The 26541-nt window shown below is 39.0% G+C and overlaps 1 protein-coding gene across 1 annotated transcript in view; it reads right to left on the bottom strand.

The window, feature by feature from the left end:
* The window catches only part of RYR2 (ryanodine receptor 2), a 721218-nt gene that overhangs the window by 388100 nt on the left and 306577 nt on the right, over positions 1–26541 (bottom strand). Inside the window, exons 9-10 of the mRNA XM_060286446.1 lie at positions 22804–22903; positions 21999–22095 (exon numbers count right to left, since the gene is read on the bottom strand). Coding sequence (XP_060142429.1) covers positions 21999–22095; positions 22804–22903 — 197 coding nt within the window. The remainder of the gene's footprint in view (positions 1–21998; positions 22096–22803; positions 22904–26541) is intronic.

Genomic DNA, 26541 nt, shown 5'->3' on the forward strand with positions numbered 1-26541 from the left:
TTCCTTCGTCTTTTACTCCCTCTCATCCCATTCATCCCCTCTCCCTCACCCTGGCCATTTTTCTCTCTTTATCCCAGTGAATACTCTCACCATTAAACTTAAGTCCATAAACGTACTCCACTACGAGTTTGAGTTTAGGTGTAGTTTAATATATTTCAACACATGCATATAATTATTTGCGATTCTAAATTCTTTCTAGACATTTAAAACATTTTAAAGAAATGTGAAAACACATTAATTTTAATGTTTCCATGACAATCTGTTAAATGATAAGAGATAGGAAAATGTAAACATCAATAAAATGTAAATATCAACAAAAAAGTCACACACACACACAGAAATTTCTTTGGATGTACATCACACATACCAAAATTCCAAAGCTCTCGTAATAACAATTTGTTAATATGTCAGACGTGATGCAAAGTAATGTGTATACATTACCCAAATTGGTCTCTATACCATCCCCTTGAGATTGGTTTAAGGAAAACAAAACTTGTTTCCTGTTTCTTTCCCAAGTGCTCACCATCTCCCTCTCCACTGGGTCTCTTAATCATCCAAACACACACAACCCTGTCCAGTCACAAACATAATAACATGTGACCATATTTTCCTCCCCTGCTTCCCTTGCTTTTCTGCCTCATTACCACCTCCTCTTAATCCTCAGTGCACTCAATCTTGTCTGCAGACCCACTTCTCCACTGAGACAGATTTAGCTGAGGCCATCAAATGACCTTCATGTTACCAAATCCAGTGGACTTATTTATTTTAAACACTTTGGAAAACCCTACTGCTTTGACAGTTTTCCTAACACCATTCTCGCCTGCATTCCTCTTACCTACTCAGATATTCCTTCTCATTCTATTTTTATTGTGGAACTTTTCAAAGACACACAAAAGAGAGAGAATATTATAATAAACCCCAATACACCCAGCACATAGTTTCAACAGTGATCAATATAGGGCCAACCTTGTTTTACCTATAACCACAAGTTATCCTTCGACATACAACCTCCACATAAAATAATACAAAAGTATTTTTCTATACTTGATATACATATATATAAAATTTGTTTTTACTGGGCTTCCCCGGTGGCGCAGTGGTTGAGAGTCTGCCTGCCGATGCAGGGGACACGGGTTCGTGCCCCGGTCCGGGAGGATCCCACGTGCCGCGGAGCGGCTGGGCCCGTGAGCCATGGCCGCTGAGCCTGCGCGTCCGGAGCCTGTGCTCCGCAACAGGAGAGGCCACAACAGTGAGAGGCCCGCGTACCGCAAAAAAAAAAGAAAAAAAAAAATTTGTTTTTATGAAATACCCATTCACTGTTCAAATTTTCCCAATTGTCTCAAAAATGTCTTTTTCAGATTGAACTAATGTCATTTGCAGCAACAAGGATGGACCAGGAGATTATCATACTATGTGAAGTAAGTCAGACAGAGAAAGACAAAAATCATTATATCGCTTATATGCAGAATCTAAAAAAAAGATACAAATGAACTTATTTACGCAACACAAACAGACTCAGAGACTTGGAGAAGGAACTTATGGTTACCACGAGGGAAGGGTTGGGGGTAGGGATAGTTAGGGAGTATGGGATTGACATATACACACTACTATATTTAAAATAGATAACCAGAGGCTTCCCTGGTGGCGCAGTGGTTGAGAGTCTGCCTGCCGATGCAGGGGACACGGGTTCGTGCCCCGGTCCGGGAAGATCCCACATGCCGCGGAGCAGCTGGGCCCGTGAGCCATGGCCGCTAAGCCTGCGCGTCCGGAGCCTGTGCTCCGCAACGGGAGGGGCCACGACAGTGAGAGGCCCACGTACCGCAAAAAATAAATAAATAAAATAAAATAAAATAAAATAACCAACAAGGACCTACTGTATAGCACAGGAAACTCTGCTCAATACTTTGTAATAACCTAAATGGGAAAAGAATTTGAAAAAGAATAGATACATGTATATGTATAACTGAATCACTTTGCTGTACACCTGAAACTAACACAACATTGTTAATCAACTATACTCCAATATAAAATAAAAAATTTTTTAATGTAGCAAAAATCATAGAAAACAGAATGATCAGGCATCCTACCGAGAAACATGAGGTAATCATTCTCAGGTTAACTTGCTTTCAAATTTTATTCTTTTTTAATAATGAATCTACTTTTATCCATCATGTCACAGGATGGGAAAAATCTGAATAAATTGTTCTTCAAGAAAAAAATGTCTTTTTCTTTCTGTTGCTTTTTCAAATCAAGATCCAAATGAGATGCATAAATTGGTTTGGTGTCTTTATTTTATTCGAGAACAGTTCTCCCTTCCTCTTCTTTTTTCCTTCTTGCCATTTGTTCACAAAAAAACTGTATCATTTGTCCTGGAGTATTTTCTACATTCTGAATTTTGCTGATAACATCCTCACAGTGTTTTTTAACATCTGCCTCTACGTGATAGATCTAGAAATCTAGAAACTTACTCAGGTTCAAGTTTGTGATTCTTCGGCAAGGACATTTCAGAAATTGGTGTTTGCCTTCCTATGACATCACATCAGGAGGTAATAATGACTACTTGTTTATCTTTTGACATTAAACTTGATTCAGGATCACCCTGATCCATCCATTATAACCTAAGAATTTTAGGTACATCAATGACCAGGGTCCTCAGTAGGGGTTTTTAATGGTGGTTGTGAATATAATCATGTGGATAGCTTTTAGAATCCTGAAACCTTGCCCTCACCACTGGCCAATTAAGCCAAATTTGGAGTCAGGTGTTTTAAAAGCTCCCCAGCTGGTCGTAAGGGGGAGCCAAAGTTAGGAAACTATGGCCTACCTGTCTCTAAACAGTAGCACTACTGACACTTTGGTCCAGGTAGTTCTTTGCTGTGGGGGGCTGTCCTGTGCACTGTAGGATATTTTTCACATCCCTGGCCTCTACCCACTACATACCAACAGTAGCCATCTAAGCTGTGATCCAAGTTGTGGAGAGATATATATATGTATAAATCTTAATATATAGAATATATGTTATATAAAAATACATTCATATATATGTGTGAATGTGTGTGTGTGTGTGTGTGTGTGTGTATATATATATATATATATATATATATATATATATATAAAATTTTATAGAAAGAATTTACTATAAGGAGTCTGCTCATGCAATCATGGAGGCTGACAAGTCCCAAAATCTGCTGGAGACCCAGGAGAGCTGATGATACAAGTTCCGGTCCAAGCCCAAATACCTGAAAACCAGGAGAGCCAATGGTATAGTCCCATTCCAAAGACTGACAGGTTCCATATCCAAGAAGAACTGATGTTTCGGTTTCAGTTCAAAGGTAAGAAATAATTGATGTCTCAGCTCAAAGGCAGTTAGGCAGAAAGAGGTCCCTCTGATTCACGAAGAGTCAGCCTTTCTGTTCTATTCAGGCCTTTAACTGATTATATGAGGCCCACCCACAGGAGGGAGAGCAATCTGCTTTACTCAGTCTATAGATTTAAATGGTAAACCCATCTAAAAACACCCTCACAGAAACACCTAGAATAATTTGATCAAATAATCTGATAAAATATCTGGACACTGTGTGGCCCAGTCAAGTTGACACATAAAATTAAACACCATAATAACTGAGAGAAAGTCCAATTTATCTATTTATATTTCTAAATCTGGAATTAATATCTACATTGTGAGTGATTCCTTTTCTTTTCTCCCCACGATAACTACAGATAAATTCAGAGTGTTTCCGAACACTTGGATCATCCCAAAAACGTTAGTTTGATCAGTGAAGTATGAGCAAAAGAATTGTCTTATACATGAATTACAAAAATAACAATTAGGTCATTTTCAATTTACTTTTGTTTCTTCAACATAAGGAAGCCTTAAATTTAGTATATTATTTTAACACTGGACAGCTCATAGTCAATTATTACTGCAGTACCACAGACACCACCTTTTTTTTTCCTTCAAGTGAACTATTTCTTTTAACATTTACCATATGACCTTAAAGCAATGGGGATAAGGGATGTTGTCATTAGTGTTCTACTTTTTGAACACATACTGGTTTCTTTCTTGTCCAGAGAGAGGCTAGAGCGTGTAACAAACGCTGAACAACAAAAGAGGGAACAAAAATAATACAAGGAAATGTAATCAGTCGCATCCAATTTTGATGATGAATCAATTACACAAGTTAAAAATAAAGAAGAGTAGTTTACTGGCTTCTAAAGATTGACATGCTTATGTAGAATTCAGTAGGGACAAAAAAGTCATATCACTGTATTTTAGTTACTGCAATGAAGAGCAGTAAAATAATATCAGAATTCTTCATTTTTCCAAACTTGATGTTCAATAAATGAATGACTGACCAGAGAACTAAATTCTCTTTTGAAAAATGTTTTTTTAAATCCTAACGAGATAGACTTTAAAAGTCATAATTGGTATCCATAGGAACTATCACTACTTTTTACCTCAAAAGAAATGTGCTGCTTTAATCCATGTAGCAAAAATGATTACTTTTCTCCTTTTGTACACATAAGTTTATTAATTTAAAGTATCACTGAACATTCATAAAATCCATCACATGCACAGGCTAAAGCATAAAAACCATGTTATCATATCAATAAATGCAAAAAGCATTTTTCAGAATCCCACATCCATTCACAGTGAAAACTCTTAGAAAACTAGGAATAGGAGGGAACGTCCTCAACTTCATGAAGATCATCTACAATCAACATCGTTCTTAATAGTGAGAAACTAAATAATTTCCCCCAAGATACAGAAAAAGGCAAGAATTTCCCCTCTCACCAATCCTTTTCAACATTGTACTAGAAGTATTAGCTAATGCAATAAAACAAGGAAAAAAAGGTATGTGAATTGAGGAGAGAAAAAAAAAAACAACTGTTTTCTTTTGCAGATGACATGACGGTCTATGTAGAAAATCCCAAAGAATCAACAACAAAAATAAAACTCCTGAAACTAAGAAGCAATTACAGGAAGGTTACAGGATAGAAGATGAATGGAAAGATTAATGGACAAGCTCAACTTTCTTATATACCAGTGATGAACAACAAAACTTTGAAATTAAAACACAATACTATTTATATTACCACCAAAAGGAAAAGAAAGGTATATTTCTTACAAAATATGTACAAGATCTATATGAGAAAAACTACAAAAGTCTGATGAAAGAAATCAAAGAGTAAATAACTGGAGAAACATTCCACATATACAAACAGGAAGACTCAATACGGTCAAGATATCAGTTCTTCTCAACCTGATCCATAGATTCAACTCAAACCCAATCGATAACCCTAGGAAACTAATCAGTTATCTTCAAAGCAATTCTAAAGTTTATACAGAAAGGCCAAAGACCCAGAATACCCAACACAATATTAAAGGAGAACAAAGTTGGAAGAATGACACTACCAAACTTCAAGACTTACTATAAAGCTACACTAATCAAGATGGTGTGGTCCTGGTGAAAGAGCAGACAAATACATAAACGGAACAAAATAGAGATCCCTAAAATAGGCTCATACGAATATCGTCAATTGACCTTTGACAAAGGCACAAAGGTGCTCCACTCCTTCCAATGAAAAAAGGATAGTCTTAAATAGGTAGAGTACAGGAGATTTTTAAGGCACTGCAACTATTCTGTGTGCATTACAAGGGTGGATATATGTCATTATACATTTCTCAAAACCCAGAAAATATACAAAACTAAAAGTGAATCCTAATGTAAATAACGGACTTTAATTAATACTAATGTGTCCATATTGACTCATCAGTTGTAAAGGAAGTACCACACTAAAGCAACATTTTAATAATAGGAAAACTGCAGAGGAAGGTCTGGAAGGGATTATGTGGGACGTATCTGTACTTTCTGCTCAATTTCTTTGTAAATCTGAAACTCCTCTAAAAAATAATGCTTATTAAAGCCACAGTAATCAAAATAGCATGTTATTAGCACAAAAACAGATATATAGATCAATGGAAGAGAATAGGGAGCCCAGAAATAAACCAATGCATCTATGGTCAATTAATCTATGACAAAGGAGGCAGGAATATACAATGGAGAAAAGACAATCTCTTCAACAAGTGGTACTGGGAAAGCTGGACAGCTACATGTAAATCAAAGAAATTAGAACACTCCCTCACACCATATACAAAAATAAGCCCCAAATGGTTTAAAGATCTAAATATATGACATGACACCAAAAAACTCCAAGAAGAGAACATAGGAACAACATTCTCTGACATAAATCGTACCAATGTCTTCTTACAGCAGTTTCCCAAGGCAAAAGAAATAAAAACAAAAATAAACAAATGGGACCTAATCAAACTTAAAAGCTTTTGCACAGCAAAGGAAACCATCAACAAAACAAAAAGACAACATACGGAATGGGAGAAAATACTTGTAAACAATGTGACCAACAAGGGGTTAATATCCAAAATACGCAAAGGGCTCCATACAACTCAACATGGAAAAAACAAACCCAATCAAAAAATGGGCAGAAGACCTAAAGAGACATTTTTCCAAAGAAGAGTTATAGATGGTCAAAAGGCACATAAAAACATGTTCAACATCAGTAATTATTAGAAAAATGCAAATCAAAACCACAATGAGATATCAACTCACACGTGTCAGAATGGGTATCATCAAAAAGTCTACAAATAATAAATGCTGGAGAGGGTGTGGAGAAAAGGGAACCCTCCTACACTGTTGGTGGGAATCTAAATTGATGCAGCCACCATGGAAAACAGTATAAAGGTTCCTTAAAAAACTAAAAATAAAGCTAACATGTGATGCAGCAATCCAACTCCTGCGTATATATCCTGAGAAAATAAAAACTCTAATTCGAAAAGATACATGCACCTCAATGTTCACAGCAACACTATTTACAAGAGCCAAAACATGGAAACAACCAAGTGCCCATCAACAGACGACTGGCTTAAGAAGGTGTGGTATATGTATACAATGGAATACCACTCAGCCATAAAAAGAATGAAGTATTGCCATTTGCAGCAACATGGATGGGCCAAAGAATATTATGCTTAGTGAAACAGGTCAGACAGAGAAAGACAAATACTACATGTTATCACTTTTATGGGGAATCTAAAATATAATGCAAATGAACCTATATACAAAACAGAAACAGACTCACAGACACAGAAAACAAACTTATGGTTACCAAAAGGGAAAAGTGGGGAGGGACAAATTAGGGATATGGCATTTAACAGATACAAACTATTATACATAAAATAGATAAGCAACAAGGATTTACTGTATAGTACAAGGAATTATATTCAATATCTTGTAATAACCTATAATGGAACATAATAAAAAAATAACTGAACCACTATGTTGTACACCTGAAACTAACACAATATTATAAATCAACTATGCTTCAATTTCAAAAGTCTTAATTTTTAAAAATCACTTATTTAATGTTTTTTTAAAATATTTATATATTAGGAGAAAATATACTAGGACTATACTAGGAAGAAAATGAAGAGGATGATTATAAAATTTAGCCACTTTTATGCTTTTCTTTTGTTTTGAAAAATATCACATTTTACTAGATCGGCAGGTTGGCAGTTACTTTCTTTAAGCACTTTTAAGCTTACATCCAATGTCTCCAATTGTCTCTTACTTGAAGTGAGCTGTAAATCTTACTGTTGTCCCCTTAAAGATATCACGTCTTTTTTCTATCCGTTTTTAAGTGTTTAATTTTGTGTTTACTTTTCAGTACGTTTAGTCTGATGTAAGTGTGGTTTCTTTTCATTTGTCTTACTTAAGGTTCATAGTTCTTGAATCTGTGGCTTGATATACTTAGTCAGTTGTGGAGAATTCTTAAGCAACTGTATTAAACATTGCCTGTGCCTTGTGTACTTGCAAGCACTCTTTTTCTTGTTCTCTGTCTCCCTCCTGCTTTCCTTCTCCTGCTGCCTCCTTCTCTTCTCTATCCTTTTATTTTGGACCTCCAATACATGTATGATAGACCATTCATTATTTACCATGTATTTCGTATGCTCTTTTTCATATTTCCCAATCTTCTGACTATCAGTGTTTCAGTATTAGGGCAGAATATTTCTTCTGACATTATTTCCAGTTCAATAATTCTCTTTTCAGCTATGTCGAAGCTGATATTAAATCTATCTGTTCTAATATCAGTTATTTTAATTTTCAGTTTTAGAATGTCTATATGACCCCTTCTTATAGTTACCAGTTCTCCACCAAATTTATTCACCTGGTCTTTTAATTCTTAGATAATAATCATAAATATTTTAAATTCTACTTGTGATAACACTATTATCTGTGTATCCATGACCTGTATGCCTTTCTCTATAGTGTGTTTGCCTTTGCTTTTCAGGTGGGTCCTATCTTATATGCCTGTGCTGTATAACAAAGAATCTGGCTGACCCATGCCCCTGGTTCCTAGAAGGGAGATTCTAAACCCTTGAATTTCCCAAGTGATGTAAGAGACTATGTTTTTCATGAGCCTCTTAGATCACACCTTCATTTATGGTAATGGGGGCACTCGTCGTGGGCCCCCAGATAGCTTCAGTAAGAGGGTTGGCCATGCTGGAAAGACAAATCAGATGACCAGAGGGTTGGAAGTTTGATCCAGCCTGACCTCTGAGGAGTGAAAGTGTGGTAGAGATTAATTAAATAATTGAATACATGATTGAGCTCAAACACTCCTACATAACAAAACCCCAAGAAAAACACTCTAGGACAAAAGCTTGACTGAACTTCCTGGATGATGGACACGATGATGTGCCAGGAGGGTAAGAGGTCTTGATCCACAGGTACAGGGAAAAGAAACTCTACATTTGAAACCCTCCCAGACCTCGCCCTATACATAGCTACATCTGGCCCGATTTGTAATCCTTTATAATAAAATTGTAATCGTAAGTACAGCACTTTCCTGAGTTCTTAAATCTAAAGGGGTTATGGGAACCCCCAAATTTGTAGCCAGTTGTACAGCAGTACAGATGGTCTGAGGACCACCCCTCTCCTTGTGGCTGTTGTCTGAGATAAGGGCAGTTTTGTAGGGAACAAAGCCCGTAATCTGTATGATCTATTAATTCTGGGGAGTTGGTGCCAGAACTGTACTGCAGTACATCAGTCAGGATTGAAACAAAATAGCGTGTTTAATTTTGATTATTAGATACAGTATGTGTAAAACACAGAAATCACTTGAGTTCTTTGTGTTAGTCCCCCAGCCCCCAAAGATGTACTTTTGCTTCTCGCAGGTAAAGCAATCTAGGGGCACCAGCAATCCCACATCATCTTAATCCAAATGGTAATTAATATTATTTGAGGCTGAGTTTCAATACTTGCAAGGGCTGCTCTATTTCCAGTTCCTCACTGCTTCAAGGGTATAGTTCTTTGAGTTCCCTCCTAAAGTGCCTCTTCTTTGCTGGGTCTTGTACTACCACTTTTGATCCACTTGCACTCTGATGCTTCCAACAGCTCTGCCCCACTTCTGAGCCACTCAGCCACTGCAATCCCCTGGAGAGAAGCAGCTTCCTCAGATGCCGAACTCACTCCTCCGTCTCCTATTTTGGGAACCTGGCTCCACACATTTTCACTACTTTTTTAGCTCTCAATTATCTTTGAACAGATTTTTGGTTTTTCTCAGAGGGAAACATGGCTTGGAATAACTCATCTACTATTGTTATCACCATCACTTAAAAAAATTCTCTTTAAAATACAATTATTTTCAACTTTCAGTCCATCAAGCTAGTGTGGAATTCAAGCACTTATTTTGTTTTGTTTTGTTTTTGTTTTGGTTTGGTTTTTGTTGTACGCAGGCCGCTCACTGTTGTGGCCTCTCCCGTTGCGGAGCACAGGCTCCAGACGCGCAGGCTCAGCGGCCATGGCTCATGGGCCTAGCCACTCCGTGGCATGTGGGATCTTCCCGGACCGGGGCACGAACCCATGTCCCCTGCATCGGCAGGCAGACTCTCAACCACTGCGCCACCAGGGAAGCCCTCAAGCACTTATTATTGTTGCTGGAGTAGTACAGTAATCTCGGACCTTGGGGAGTCAGCCCAGTTCATTTGTTAGATCTTCTAAGCGCAGGGCTCTACTCACATGCTCCTGTCCAGTCTGAGGGCTGATGCTTTCCATTTACTTGAGAGGCTCAGAACATTTTGCTCAAGTGAAAAACCCCACAGCCACTGCCCTCTGAGTCTTGCCACCTCCTGATAAGCCAGGATGAAATGGGGAGTAGCAAGTTCTCAGGGAGCAGAGTACTCGTCAGCCTGAAAGTGGAACTCAGAAAACTCTGCTCCCTCCCCAGTCTCTATGAATGCTTTAAAAACAATTTTTTTAAGATAACCATAGATTCACATGCTGTTGTGAGAATATAGAAAAATCCCTTGAACATCTGTCTGGTTTCCCTTAATAGTAATATTTTTCAACCCTAATATAATAGTTACATATATACATAACCTTAATAGTTACACGTGTAACTATTATATATGTAATATATATGTAACTAATAGTTATATATGTAATGTAACTATTACATATACATGTAACTATGTATTACATATATATGTAACTGTTACCTATATATGTACTATTATATATGTAACTATATTTTAAAACTATAGTATAATAGTTACACATATATGTAACTACACATATATTCAAGTTACATACATATGTAATTGAATATATATATATAACGGTTTTTCAAGGAAGATATTGACTTTGATACAATCCCCTGATCTTATTAAATTTCTCCAGTTTTGCTTATATTCATTTGAGTATGTGTCTGTGTGTGCGTATTAAATTCTATACCATTTTATTAACTGGGTAACTTCCTGGAACCCCATCATTGTAAAGGTCCTACACCACAAGGATGCCTCACATTGTCCTTTTCTAACTAAACCTACCTCCCTCTCGCTCCCCTCTCTTGCTTCCCTCACCCTGGATAACCACTAATCCGTCCTCCAGTTCTAAGATTCATTTCAAAAATGTTATAAACATGGACTCACACAGTATGTGATCTTCTGGGATTGACAATTTTCACTCAGCATAACCGCCGGGAGATCCATCGCAACTGTTATGTATCAACAGGCCGTTCCTTTCTATTGCCAAGCAGCATCCCATGCTATGGTTGTGCTGCAGATTGGATAACCATTCCCTGGATGAAGGACATCTGGGCTGATTCCAGTTTTCGGCTATTACAAATAAAGCTGCTTTACACTAAGTATTTGTGAAGACGTATTTTTGTGAACACAGTTTTTGTTTCTTTGAGATAAACACCCAGAAATGCAATTGCTACGTCGTATGGCAGTGCATGTTTAGTTTTTTAAGCAACTGTCAAAATGTTCCCCAGAGCGGCTATACCATTTACAAGCAATTTATGAGCGATCCAGTTTCCCTGCATCCTCACCAACACTTGGTTATCAGTATTTTGTTTTGTTTTAGCCATTCTGATAAGTGTGTAGTGATAGCACCTGGTGGCCTTGTATTTCCACCATCGCTAAAGACGCTGAACATCTTTCCCTGTGCTTACTTGCAATCTGTTTGCCCTTTCAGTGAAACCACCGTCCATGTTTTGCACCCATTTTCTAATTAGGTTGTTTGCTACTGTTGAGCTTTGAGAGTTCTTTCTGTATTTTCAGATTATTTGTCCCTAGTTGGACATATGATTTGCAAATATCTTTGGCCAGTCTATAACTTATCTTTTCATCCTCTTCACAGGGACTTTCAGCCAGTCTATAACTTATCTTTTCATCCTCTTCACAGGGACTTTCACAGAATAAAATTTTCTCATTTTGATGAGATCAATTTATTAATGTTTTCCCTTCATGGACATGTTTCTGATGTCAAGTTATAAACTCTATGATCTCAAAGATTTTTTCCTAAATGCTTTATAGTTTTATGTTTTACATTTAAGCCCATGATCCATCTGAATTAGATTTCATGTAAAGTGTGAGGTCTGGGCTGTGGTTCGTATATTTTTGGCGTATGGGCGTCCATTTGCTCCATGTGAGTGTGTTCTGAGTCTGTGGCAAAATCCTTTCTTCTCTTCTTTTTCTGTCAGAGGGAGCCTCTCTCTCCCTGTGTGCAAGACACTAAGCATAACAACCTCCTTGGATTTAGTCTTTAGGGAATAAAAGTCAGGAAGGGAAGTGCCTTCTAGAAAAGTTCAGCTTTCTGCCAACTCTCAAACCTCCCCTGAGGAGAAAAGTGCACTGGGACTGCTAGCTGCTTAAGTGGAGAAAAATAATAGGAAAAATACTGGGAGAAAACATACGTTAACATCACAAAAATTCCCTCGCAGGCAAAAGTTTGGCATGTTGGCAAGTATGTGAGTTTTCTCTGAAAAAATCCATAACATACATCATACTGTCAAAATACCCACAAACCACCCCACCAGTTTGTTTAAATCACTGTCTTCAAGGCTCAGACTCCTGCTGTAGGAATAGGGATTCTTCCCTGTGGAGTGACGTGAAGTCAAGATGCTTCCAATAGAGAAGGCTCTTAGCCAGGGATGTGGGACTCATAGGCCTCAAAATAGTGTTCTGTTCATTCAGGTTGGTCGGCTGGTTTCTGCCCCTCCTGGAATCGCAAGCAGACAATAATCTTTTAGGAGTCACTGAAATCCTACAAACGGGGACCTCAAACCCCTCTGAATTAACCAGAGCGGTTCTCAATGCATGCATCCCACTGCTCTCCTTAAACAACCTACAAGGAAGTGCATGACTTTTTTCCTCCATTAATTTCTTTCACAAACACAAAACAATCAGCATTTGTGTGCAGATTCCCATATATTTGTCACTCTATGAAAGGGGTACAGAAATGAATGATACAATCCTGGCTGAAAACTAAACAGAAGAGATGAACACACACACCAGTAAAGATAATAAATGGCAGTATGTGATATATGCCATTTCCCTGGGGCAGTTAAAGACACAGACAATTCTACTACCAACACGTCCTCAACCAAATTAAGTTCCGTGTGGTAATGTGTTACCAGACCCTGGATGTTGAGGATTCACCTATGAATCCTTTGAAAAACAGAAAAATTACTCACACACCATTTCCATTGAGAGTTGATACTGAATGGCAGGTTCCAAACAATTCTGGGGAAGAGAAGCTTGTTCTACTAACTTACAGGCTGGCGGAAGTATCACCTCAAAATCAAAGGTCAGCACAGATTCCTCCTTGTCTAATCCTCCTCAACGAGTAGAATAGTAAGATACATTTTCTACGATCTCATTTTTTTATAGCCAGCACACATCGAAATGCCTAGAACATACAAGCCCTCAACAAGCATTAAAGGAATTGAAAAATAGACCCAGGATTAAAAGATTATTGCCGAGAGAAATTATAAGTGTTTCAGTTTACACATTTTCTCAGTAGGATTTCTGCTTGCACACCAGTCTACTACGTAAGGGCCTAAGAGAGTGGCTGAGCAGCTAAGCCCCAGGCAAGCTCCCAGGAACCTCTTCATAGTATCAGAGAAATCAAAAGTATATGCCTGTGCAACACTTAGAGGAGCATCACATATTTACTCAGGACTGAGTCTGTGATATTTCTATTCAAGTTGCTGCACAAGGGGAAACAGGTATTGAGACAGGACACGGATGGGCCTCAGGCTGAGCAGTTTCTCCCCTGTGGACAGAAACTCCGTAACAGCAGAAACTCCATAAAAGCAGGATGACAGAGGAGGCTGGGCCCTGCCCAGATAAAAGACCACATATTCCTCATCCTCGAAGCCAAGGAGACCTTCCTGACTACACACGCACAAAAAGGCTCCTTGGAGGTCAAAAAGGGAGGCGGCGCCACCCCACAGTAAGTGATGCCAACTACCCACAAGCCTCTTTGCTAGAATCCATCTTGGCTAAGAGATGTGCACGCACACAGAGGAGGACCCTGAGGTAGACCAAATACGGACTCAGAACCAGGCGAAGCAAGATGACTGGTCAAAGGAAATCCGGAAGAAATGCCCCATAACAGTGACTCAAACTACCACAAGGGTGCGACTCTCTCTCTCTGAGCCACCCGTGTGGCTATCCACACGTACTGTACTCTTTTTCCTCCTAATAAACACTGTACTTGCTTTCCTGCTTTCCACCTCTATGTGGAAATTCATTTCTACGCAGCTGATGGGCCAGGGCCTTGTCACTGGCCACTGGTCCCTGGGGGTCTAGAGATTAGGATTCGGCGCTCTCACTGCCGCTGCCCAACCTCAATCTCTGGCCGGGAACTGAAATCCCGCTTCAAGCCTCGCAGGCCGAGGCCACCCAAGATCAGTATGTTTTGAGATGTCATGTCTGCATAAAATATAAACGAATAATCGTGGATTAAAAACAGTAACATCCTTACACTCCGAATCCATATTAAAGAGTCATATAACTAGGACTAGAGCAGAGAAACAACAACAAACATTTGCTACTTTTACTTTTCACTCCGTAGGGAATATAACACAGCCACAAAGGAATCTGGAAATTTAAAAAAGAGGAAGCTTTTCTTTTCTTCCTGAAAGATATTGCTTACACCTAGATTAAGTTAAGAAACTAAACGTGGACCAGTAAAAACGGTCTTAAATTTTCACTGAGAAAATAACTGGGAGATTTCTCTTTCTCAGTGTTGATTTTTAATCTATTGTCTCTTGCCAGTCACTCATTTTCAGTGCATCCAACACCTCAATTGGCTTTTTTTTCATTTTTACTCTTATCCGGTGGCTCCAATTTCTGTGAATATGTTTAATCCTTTGCCTTCAAAGCTTGTATTTTGGAAAACAGTGCCTTCTAGCCCAGTCGTTCCTTGAGAGAGCGGCTCTAGACCAAGTCAGGCTGCTAAATGATGACAGGCTGAAGCAAGGCCAGGGTGCTCTCTGCAATCAGCAGGGAGGTTAAGTTTAGGGGAAAGACTGCATCTCTCTCCAGGGAGAAGAGGCAAAGAAGAAAAAAATAGCTCTCCTTCATGTGCCTACTCTTGTAGCAAAACTATTTGGGAAACCTGTCCTAGCCCCAGATGCAGGCTAAAGAGGTATACACAGGACACGAAGAGAAGGAAGAAAAGTTCTTATATGGTAACTTGACCGTTTTGGAGTAAAACAGCGCAGGCTCAGAAGCTTGCGCCGAGGTAGGTGACTGAGGGCATACAAACCCTGCGGGGTATTAGTCATCCGATTGTGTACGTAGACATAAACCACGCCTCTCCTTCTAAGCCAGACAGAGACACTTAATTCATTAGATCAAACCCATCTCATGCCTTATCAATTATTCACAAGTAAAGCTCATTGAATCATAATATTAAAAGGGGCATGAAGGCAAAACTATCGTCATGCATACATACGGCATGGCTTTCGCCTGCTGAGTCACATTCTGGAAAGCAAATGTAGCATTTATTTCCAGACACTGTCAGAAACAATGACTTAATGGTCCTGAGTTTGAAAGGAACAAGACAGAGCAAGTATATGCCAAGAGTAATGCCTGGTAAGATGGAAACAGGACAACTTCTCTATCCACACTCAAGCCTGCCTGTGCGCTCTCTCTCTCTCTCTCTCTCTCATACACACACGCGCACACACAAACACACACACACACCATCAGGTGTATTTTATCTATGCATGCATGGGTATGTGTGTGCACTTATAAACAAGCATATTTAAGTTTTTATTGTTACATATCCCCACTAGAATGTAAACTCCTTGAGAAAAGAGACTTTGTATCTTTTTAGATACTAACAACCCCAGCACTCAGAACATGGTGGTCATTCCACAGATTTTTATTAAATGAATAAAATTACCTATGAGCTATGTGGTAAAAACTGTTTTAACATACAAATGATGCTTTTCAAAAAACGTTCCCCTAATACCGGTTTCCACATCAGAGATCTCACATAATAATTCTGAATAACACTCCCCTAACTCATCTTTCTTAAAACTTATTAATTTAAAAGTATGACATACTTAATTCAGGTAGTGCATAGTTAATCCATTAGTAAGCGTGTGTGCACATAAAGTAAATGCCTTTGTTGACATTTTATTGTATTTCGTAAAAACGGATGGAAGTAATAAGGTGCAATCTTAAGGAATCTAGAACAGAAAACATTCCCCACAGAAAAGACTTCATGCTTGAAATGAAAACTGATAATCAAATTTCAAGGCTCCAGAATGAAATCTTTTTTTAAAGCAATAATTTAAAAGCTGTGTGGCATCCGACAGATCTCTTGCCAAGTAGCAGAACTTGTTTCTCCTTAATTTATCCCATCTCACTATTTGAAAAGTTTGAAAAAGAACAAAGAAATTACAATTCTACAGTTAACGTTCCGTGCATTTCTCCCTTTCCCCCGCCTGCTCACAACGTCTATAGATGATAATTTTACGACTTTTATTGTTGTTTAGACCAGTTGTATACTGGCAATTTTAGAGTCACACATCTTTCTGGAAAAATCTCAAGAAATTTAAAATAAAACCACAGTGATGCTTTCCGTCACGAACATGTCAGAGTTCAATCCGTAAAAGCAACATGAGCAGGAAGTGTGGGGAAAATATATGTTTAATTTAACTTTGGTAGGCTTCATTCTCCAATTCAGTTCCACTTAACTGAATGGGACAATATATGCTCTTCATTCTGGGGGTCTGGTTAACACTCCCATGACAATGCACAGGAGACCACATACATATACAGATCTAAGTGTGAAGAGGTAGTTAAAGATCACTTCATCACTTGTGGTTGCCAAGGGTGGGTGGGGATGGTGGGGAGGGATGGAGTGGGAGTTTGGGGTTAGCAGATGCAAACTATTACATATACAATGGATAAACAACAAGGTCCTACTGTAGAGCACAGGGAACTATATTCAATATCCTGCGATAAACCATAATGGAAAAGAATATGAAAAGGAATGTGTATATATGTATAACGGAATCACTGTGCTGTACAGCAGAAACGAACACAACATTGTAAATCAACTATACTTCCGTAAAATAGATTATAAAATAATACTAATAAAAGATCACTGCATCGGTATCTAGAACTACAGTACCCATCACTGAACTGCATTTTCAACTGCTACAATTATAGTTCTATTATGTATATTCAAAACCTGTCATGGGAAGGAGGCATGAGCAGATCGACAAATCCACTTACTAACCCAGCATTTACGACCAAAATGGTCCTAAATTACTCAGAAGCAACTGTCACTTCTGGCCATCTCCTTAATCAATTCCACTACTTCTTGTAACAAACCTGATTTGACTTTAGTTATTTAGCTTTAATAACAGAATATAATTGAGTGTAGCCAGATCATAATTAGTGTGAAGAATGATGAGTTAAAAGAAATCTTTATATATTTCCCTGGAACTTCTCCAGCTCTCAGAAAGTCAAATTATTTTTACTTCTTTTTAAAAAATGAATCAAAATACATTTTTAAGGTTATCACTATGCGTTTTTCCCCCAATACAGATGCACATCAATTAAAGAAAGGCTGCCTCCTGGCTGTACCGTCCTTTGCCTTCCCCTCATTCTGTAAGACACTGAAGGGACTTAGCGTGAGGACAGGGGAAGATAAAGAAATTTCTACACACTGATATTAAGAAGACTTGAAGGAATAAAGGGCTCTATAAATGTAAAATTTAAGGAATTACTTTTATCATTACATGCAAAAAATTGTTCAATCTCACTGTGTAATCAAGACATAGATAACTTTCAGTCTTAAGCAACATCCCTCAGGCTCCTGTTGCCTATTTCTGACTCATTTTCTCCCTCAAGTCATGAGGGAGAAAGGGATGTCATGAGGCATGTCAAGTCTGACATCCATTTTAATCTAATTTCACCCGTGTAAACACGCCGTACAAGGGGCACTAAGGATGTGTTCTTACTGACATCACTACCTAGAAAGAGCTGCAGTGTGTTGATCTGAATACATATTGAGATTAATTTGACACAGAAATGAGTAACATTAAATCAAGAATAATACAGGACACGGGACAGGGCAGCCTTCAGTATGCATGCAATGGGAAAGCGGACCCAGACCAATACCAAACTGTCTTTGACATTTCCCCTAGTTTTCTCTGTAATAACCAGCAATGTAAAGAATTACAGCAATGTAATAACAACCAGCAGGAGAGATGATCATATTAAGCGAAGTAAGTCAGACAGAGAAAGGCAAATACTGTACGCTATCACTTACATGTGGAATCTACAAAAATGACACAAATGAACTTATTACAAAACAGAAAGAGACTCACAGACTTAGGAAACAAACTTATGGTTACCGAAGGGGAAAGACGGCAGGGAAGGATAAATTAGGAGGTTAAGCTTAATATATATACACTACTGTATATAACATAGATAACCAACAAGGGCCTACTGTATAGCACAGGGAACTCTACTCAACATCCTGTAATAACCTATATGGGAAAAGAATCTGAAAAAGAATAGATATATGTATATGTATAACTGATTCACTTTGCTGTACACCTGAAACTAACACAACATTGTAAATCAACTATACTCCAATATAAAATTAAAATTAAAAAAACAAATAAAAGCCATCCCCCCAAAACAACCAATTAGCAGGAAATCTGCTCTGTAAGTATCATTTTTAATAAAACCTGTCTTTAACATACAGGCTCTCTAATGTGCAGGAGAGGTGGAAAACTGCAGTCATTGCCCGCGAGCTTAGTCTAAGAAATCTGGGATCTATCCGACGCTGAATATTCTCATTTGGAAATGAAAAAACCCAACTGTTAAAAACTATGCTCATCCATTCCTGGCTTCTAGAGCTTAGCAAGAAGGAGGAGCCCTTCCCCACCTCTCACCTACCACATTCATTTCAAAACAGAAGAGGGTTTTCTTTGATACAGTTTAGCGTCTCTTCCCCTAAAACCTACGCTCTACCATACTTTCACCCGCATGCCCAGGGTCCCTCAAACGTTCCCATATCTGACTAAACGCTGCTCTTCTGTCTAAACAATAGTGATAAGATAACAACAACAATAATACATTTGTTGATCTCTTCATATGCATCAAGGTTTTACATGCATTTTCCTACTGAACCTTCACAACAATCCCATGAAGTAACAGCTAACATTTAAGCTGCATTTCACAGAGGAGAAAAATCATGTTTAAAGAAATTAAGTCACACAACTGTTAGTGGCAGAGGCGAGGCCCAAACCCAGGTCTACAGCCCATTCTCTTAATTACAAATCTCTACAGTGTCTGTAGAAAGAGCACGTGGGCTCAAAGAATCACTTCGTTGCAAGTGTTTCGTTTAACAAGTCAGAGACTAAAGATTCAAAAGACTATGGCACAACCTCGTTCTGCTCCTAAGTCTCGATGATGATATTATATCACTGAACGCACCTACACCCCAAGCCTTTGGGTTCCATAACGAACTTCCCTGGCTCTCCACTTAACTACCATTCTGCCTCTCTTGTGCCTTTTCTTCACCTGTCAGCTTCCTAAATATCAGCCTTATCTAGGATTCCATCCTCAGCTTCCTCTCTAGTTAGTCTATTCCAAGGCTTTGCAGCCCTGTAAAGCAATGCCCAACTTGCTAAACATAACACTCTAGTCCCTGTTCCTCCCTCTCTACCTAGGGCTCCCCTTCTTTCAACTACCCCCTGTGCACTTGTGATTTATATCCAACCCAAGCTTTGTGTAAGTTAAAGACTCAAAAATTCCAATTTCCCATCGACCCTTTATTTTACTTCCCATAGACCCTCTGTACTCACCAGTGTCCAAAATCTCACTCAGTCCTTTGTATCAAATCTGTCCATCTCCTACAATCTTTAACACCATCTCTCTTCCCTAGAGTCAGAAACTCTAGGGAGTTTCTTGCCCTTAAATCTGATACATTCTCTCACCGACCACATAGAGTTCATCCTTTAACGAGTCAATCTGACCTGAAATGTTTCTGGGCCAGGCTGTCCTATTCTAACGGCCACTCTCCAGGATAAGCTTCTCCTTTGCTCTCACATAAATGACTTCATCGGCCTTCTCCGAGTTGGCTTCCCTGCTCCAGAATCTCTCCACCTCCGATCTAAGTTCTTCTTGTTCGTCAGAGACACTCTTTTCAAAGAGACCTGACCACGTCACCCCCTCCCCACACACTCCTTCCCAACCATCTCAGGGTAACAGCCAACCCGTGGGAATGGCACTAATGAGCCTTCAGAAACTACAAACAGAACTACCATATGACCCAGCAATCCCGCTACTGGGCACACACCCTGAGAAAACCATGATTCAAAAAGAGTCATGTACCAAAATGTTCACTGCAGCTCTATTTACAATAGCCAGGACATGGAAGCAACCTAAGTATCCATCATCAGATGAATGGATAAAGAAGATGTGGCACATATATACAATGGAATATTACTCAGCCATAAAAAGAAACAAAATTGAGCTATTTGTAGTGAGGTGGATGGACCTAGAGTCTGTCATACAGAGTGAAGTAAGTCAGAGAAAGAAAGACAAATACCATATGCTAACACATATATATGGAATTTAAGGGAAAAAAATGTCATGAAGAACCTAGGGGTAAGACAGGAATAAAGACTCAGACCTACTAGAGAATGGACTTGAGGATACGGGGAGGGGGAAGGGTAAGCTGTGACAAAGTGAGAGAGTGGCATGGACATATATACACTACCAAACGTAAAACAGATAGCTAGTGGGAAGCAGCCGCATAGCAGAGGGAGACCAGCTCGGTGCTTTGTGACCACCTAGAGGGGTGGGATAGGTAGGGAGGGAGACGCAAGAGGGAGGAGATATGGAGATATATGTATATGTATAACTCATTCACTTTGTTATAAAGCAGAAACTAACATACCATTGTAAAGCAATTATACTCCAATAAAGATGAAAAAAAAAAAAAAGCTGACCAAGTTTCCATGTCTAGTTTCCATGCTTCCTCCACCCTGCCCCTCATCAGTCGGGAATAACTGCAATTCCCAGTATGCACTGCATCCCTCTGAGTCTTCTGTTTGGAATTAATTCCTCAGATAAACCGTCTTTTGAATTCCGTCTCATCTTTTCTATAAACCCTATCAACACACCATTAACATCTTCTTCCTAACCTACTAAAAGCAGCACTTTTCGTTTAGGGCATTTTCTGAGGCTCTGCATTTCATGCTTCACCATAAGCTAGGTCTACCTGGGGAGAGGTAAGACTAGTACCCAGGTCTCAGAGTGACTCTTCCCAAGGTTAAACAGCTAATTAAAGAAGTACTAACTTTCTAAATGTTCTCTGTATCTTTCTTTAAACTACAAAAATAAATATTTATCAAGAATAGTTATCTAAGTGATACGCTAATATGACGAGAAACCTCCACTAAAAGACTTAAAGCCACGTAATAAATCACCCGGGTCATGCGTTCTGTCCCAATAATCGCTTATTTATGCATTGCACTTACCATATTCATCCATTAATTGGTGAGGCAAAATGGAACATTCAAATCACCCTCAATATTTTTATGGTTTTGGATTATTTGTGCACTTTTCCCCATGATCCAGGCTACTGCCATCTTGGCCCAATGCCAAATAATATTAACATAAGAGAGATTAAAATCACATAAAATATTAGGGAAAGTGCTCCATTTTATTATCTATCTCAGTAAATGGGAGGCAACAGGAAAAGGTCCTAAACCTCTGGGCAATCTGAGAAGTCTGAAACTGAACTGGAGACTAAACATTCCAGGAAGAGGATTCATCAAAACGAACGAACATTTCACAAAGGTTTAAGTAAGTGAATGTGTTCATTCCTCCCACTCAGTTTATTGTATTCACTGCTTCTCACCATGTTTTAATTATACAAGAATTTTCTGCAACTCTATTCATAGGTAGTCAAAACCATACATGAGAAAAAAACTACAGAGGAGGCCAGCAATGGATCACTTCAGTGGACAGATGAATGACAGTGGCCCACTTTCTCTTATGCTAATGGCCTGAACAGACAAATCCTTAATTTACAAAACTTATATCAAAACAAGAAAATGCAAGGCTCAAGGCGCTGGGCTCGGGTACCAACCTTCGCTGCTCTTCACCGTGTTCTCCTGAAGGGACCGTGAGGCATTCATCCATGTGTCCATGAAGCAACCTGAGGACGTCACCACCAATCAGATACCCTAGAAGGATTGAAACGCAGTCACATTTGAACTGTCATCATCAGATGTTGACAGCTGAACAGATCATTGGCTCCAATCTCCTATGTTCCTAGACAGAGACACAGGAGTCCAGCAAGGCTTAAGTACCTGGCCAAAATCACAGAGACGGATGGTGCCACCTGCCTGCCACCTCTGAGCCCTGGGTTCCCAAGTCCCACAGTTAGTGATGTTCCCACGATTATACATGACCTCAGCCTCATAAAACCCTCCACTAAACATGCAAGCCTGGATAGGCTCAGATTTGAACTTACATAAGTGAGAACAACCAGAACACACAGATATTTCCTGGGAAAGCCCTGATGTACAAGCACTGCTGTGATCCAGTTCTAAGTCACACACCCTGGAAGATGAGAAATCTTGACAGTAGCCTGCCTAAGCAATACCCTGAGGCCAAAACACTGGAGAAAATCACCCCTAGAAAGCTAGCATGTAAAACACACACAAAAATAAACTAAAGCTGACGGCAGTATAAAAATAAGAGGAGATAAACCTTCACACAAACTTCACTTTTAAATAGCAATTCAAATGAGTTTCTTAAATGTTATGTATCTGCATTACAGAATATTTTGACACCAACAGCTCTAATGAATTTACTCATTATCACAATCCCAAAGATGACTGCCAACTCTGCATGGGGGACCAGCCCCCTAATGGAAGTGGAGTTCTCACCTTGGGCTGCTTCACTTCCTGAGCTGATTGGGGCCACGCTCCAGAGGGTCTGCTGGAAAGCGGCGTCCACGTGCAGGCTGCCGTTGCCATAAGACAAGTGCTGCATTAGAAGCAAAAGAAGGCCATCACTACAGGCTCTGGGTAAGTCTCAACACAGAAGTGCTTCTGGCAACTCAAACTGAATGCTGCCAACGTGGGACTGTCCACAGAGAGCCTCCATTGCAATCCCGTCACTCAAAAATGAAGAGACTAGTAGGAAAAAAATTGGAGTTTATATTTGACTTTAGGTATTTTTCAGCTTCCTTCTAAGAGTTACAACTTAAGCCACTAATCCGAAAACACAAATAAAATAGATTTATTTGTGAAAACAGACTATTTCGTTTTAAAGGCTTATTGATGGGCAAATTTGTACAGATAGTAGGCCCTTATCATTAAAATTATAATTAAGTTTTTACCTATCACACTGTGACAGTGTGTTGACAATGAAGTAGGTTAAACCTACTGGACTAATGTGTTAGTTTCATGGGGTCCTTTAGGAACTTTTATCTACAATCTGATGTAATAGCTATTAGATGGCAATATTCCCTAATAGGTATCAAAAACCAAGACAATACATGTCCTTCAAAATTCAGACATTACAAATCTCAGATGTTCCTTCTTAAGTCAAATGTATTAAAAGAACATCATATTTCACACCTTTGAGAGCCATCATTGATGAGTTCTGAAATGATAAGTAAAGAAAAACAAAATTATGAGTACAGACGAATGACTTGCTTATTTCACTAACCATTACCTGGCTGCTGCTAGAATTTCAAACATGCAAAGAACAACCACCTTTTTTCTTGCAGTCATCTGAGTAAACATCACCAATACTCCTAGAATGTTCCTGCAACACTTTCCAACGCTGATGACGGCCTAAGCTTTTTTTTTTTTTTTTTTTGCGGTACGCGGGCCTCTCACTGCTGTGGCCTCTCCCATTGCGGAGCACGGGCTCTGGACGCGCAGGCTCAGCGGCCATGGCTCACGGGCCCAGCTGCTCCACGCCATGCGGGATCCTCCCGGACCGGGGCATGAATCCGCGTCCCCTGCATTGGCAGGCGGACTCTCAACCACTGCGCCACCAGGGAAGCCCCAGCCTAAGCTTTTAAAGACTTCAATTGCACTAGAACTTTCCCAGATATCTGACCTTCCTAGTTAGACAAACAGCAGTCACGGCATGCAGAAGCACACTGGTATATGCCACAAGCCTTTCAACATCCAAAGGTCTCTTCTGCCTAAATATACCAATCTCATGTCACCAGCATAGGGAGGCATTTCGTTTTCTTTCTCTTACAAACAAAACCCAAGACATTTGTGACATTTGACATATATGTAATTATCTTATCAGCAACTTTCCAATCGATAAGATTGAAAGTGGATGCTTCAGGTTTAGCAATAACCTGCTTACCCCTCTCCCATCTCAAGCAGCTGTCTGTCTTTTTTATGACCTCCTTTCTACCTGGACTTGTCATTCTTATGCAAAAATCTGGCTAAGATGTCTTTATTGAATTAATTTCTTCCCTAATATATTAAAACTCTTTAACTATTTACAAATAAATCATATGCCATCTGCTTCCACAAACAAGAAAAATATATTTTTCTTCATAGCCCTTATCACAATGGGATCATTTAGTGTATTTTTTATTCTCCCTCTTGTAAGCTGACACAGGCTCACAACTGTATCCCTAGCATCTAGCAAGGTTACTCAATAAAGAAGTATGTGCAGAAGTGAACCAAACCTTTAAAATCAAAGTAGGATAAACTTTAAAAAAATATTTTAAGTTATTCCTTAAATGTTCCTATTTCAATGACCTGAGCCAAAATAACAGCACAAACACACCAAAAAAAAAAAAAAAGAAACCTGTAAAACCATATGGATTTTATCAAACCATCAGAAGACGATTCAAAATACCAATGCTTATATTTTTACTTTTGAATTCAAGTGAAAGCTCATGCCATATTACGATAAATAGATTTGTTCATTCATCCTTGTTCATTGAATATACTACGTATAAAGCATTGTGCTAAACATTAATAGAACACATTCCCCACCATGAGGGTGCTCGTAAGCTAGAAAGGTAAGTAAAATATATCCACAAAATGCTGTGAGTCAGTGTTTTGAAAATATTAGCTGAATTGTAATCAAACTGCTACAGGAATTGAGAGAAAAGAACACTTGGACCAGCCTAACTGGAACACAGTTCATTGTCCTGGGCTTCAGGACAGGTGCTATTTCCACAGGAGAGACAGGGTTCCATGGGGGACGAGGCATTTGAAGAGCCAGTAGGATCATTTGGCCTGAGCGTCACATTTATATACTTAGAGATGCTGTCTCCAAAAGTTTGTACATACACTGAATTTGCATATGTGTATTAATAATGTTAATGCGCTAAGTGTAGATTTTTTTAAAAAATACCAAAACTTTTATAAAGTACTTTGGAAATTTTCATTCTTAATACACCAGAAACCTTGTAATTGTAAGTGACCTGGGCTTTTTTGGTGCTGTAGGCTCTAATAAGGGAAATGGTACCCAAAGGGGCAGAGATACGGGAACATACAGCACAGCAGAGAGTTTCATCTTTGGGGCTTACAGCATATACTTAGAAAGAGAGTGAAAGATAGGCCTGCAGACAAAGCAGGTGTCAGATCAAGGACCTTATAAGCAATAAGGAGCTACTGCAGTGAAAAAACAATGGGAAGGGGGGGAGGACGAAAATGCAATCTTCAAATCATATCTAAGCCTAAAGGTACACAATAAATATAACCATAAAAAAAGGAAAATTTCAGTCTGTTGGAGAAAGTAAAAAAAAAAGTCCTTAAGATCATATTACATCATTTAAAGTTATCTAAATCATGTCCACTCTTCTCAAGAAAATATTCTCTAGGCATAACTATTCTGGACGCTTCTATTTAATTTTGCCACTTAAGCAACAAAGGGAAATCTGAGTAAGAACCACACAGGCTTGTGATGGTAACTATTCAGAATGCAGTAACAATTTCAGTTACTGACACTAACTAAGATGGGTTATCCTTAAAGCCCAAACAGATGTTGTCAGAGGTTGAAAGCAAAGCTGGCCTTAGGCTGAAATATGTAACTGCTCTAAAATTTACACACCCACCAGGAGCACTGCAGGCACTTTGGGGAGTGATCTGCTCTCTCCTATCACCTTGATTCTCATGTTAGTGACTCTCAAGTTCTCATGGACACACAAATCATCTGAGGATCTTGTCAAAAAAAGGCAAATTTGAATTCAGGAGGTGTGAAGGGGGGCCAACCAAGGCCACTGGTCCAAGAAGCATATTTTGAGTAACAAGGCTTTATATGATAGAAGTACGAAATCTCAGGAATAGAAAAGATATTATTATAAATCACCTCCCAGGAGTTCTCAACCTGGACTCCACTTTGATACTTTTAGTTTCCTTTGTAATCCAGTGTATATATTTTATACATTTTAAAAGATAATGAAACAGAGTCAGTAAGCTTTCTCCGACTGTCCGAAAGGTCCAAGGCACAAGAATTTCTAAGAATATCCGAATTCAACCCTTATCTGATGCATCTATTCACTCATTTATTTCTCTTATATTAAGTGTCAGGCACTTGGCCCTGGTGATGCAACACACGAGAAAAATGATCCTCCAGTGACAGGGAACACAAGTAAACAAGATACATCACCCCTCAGACTTCACTTTTTTATTCTG

Source organism: Globicephala melas, chromosome 16 (genome assembly GCF_963455315.2).
Source record: "Globicephala melas chromosome 16, mGloMel1.2, whole genome shotgun sequence".
Taxonomy (NCBI): domain Eukaryota; kingdom Metazoa; phylum Chordata; class Mammalia; order Artiodactyla; family Delphinidae; genus Globicephala; species Globicephala melas.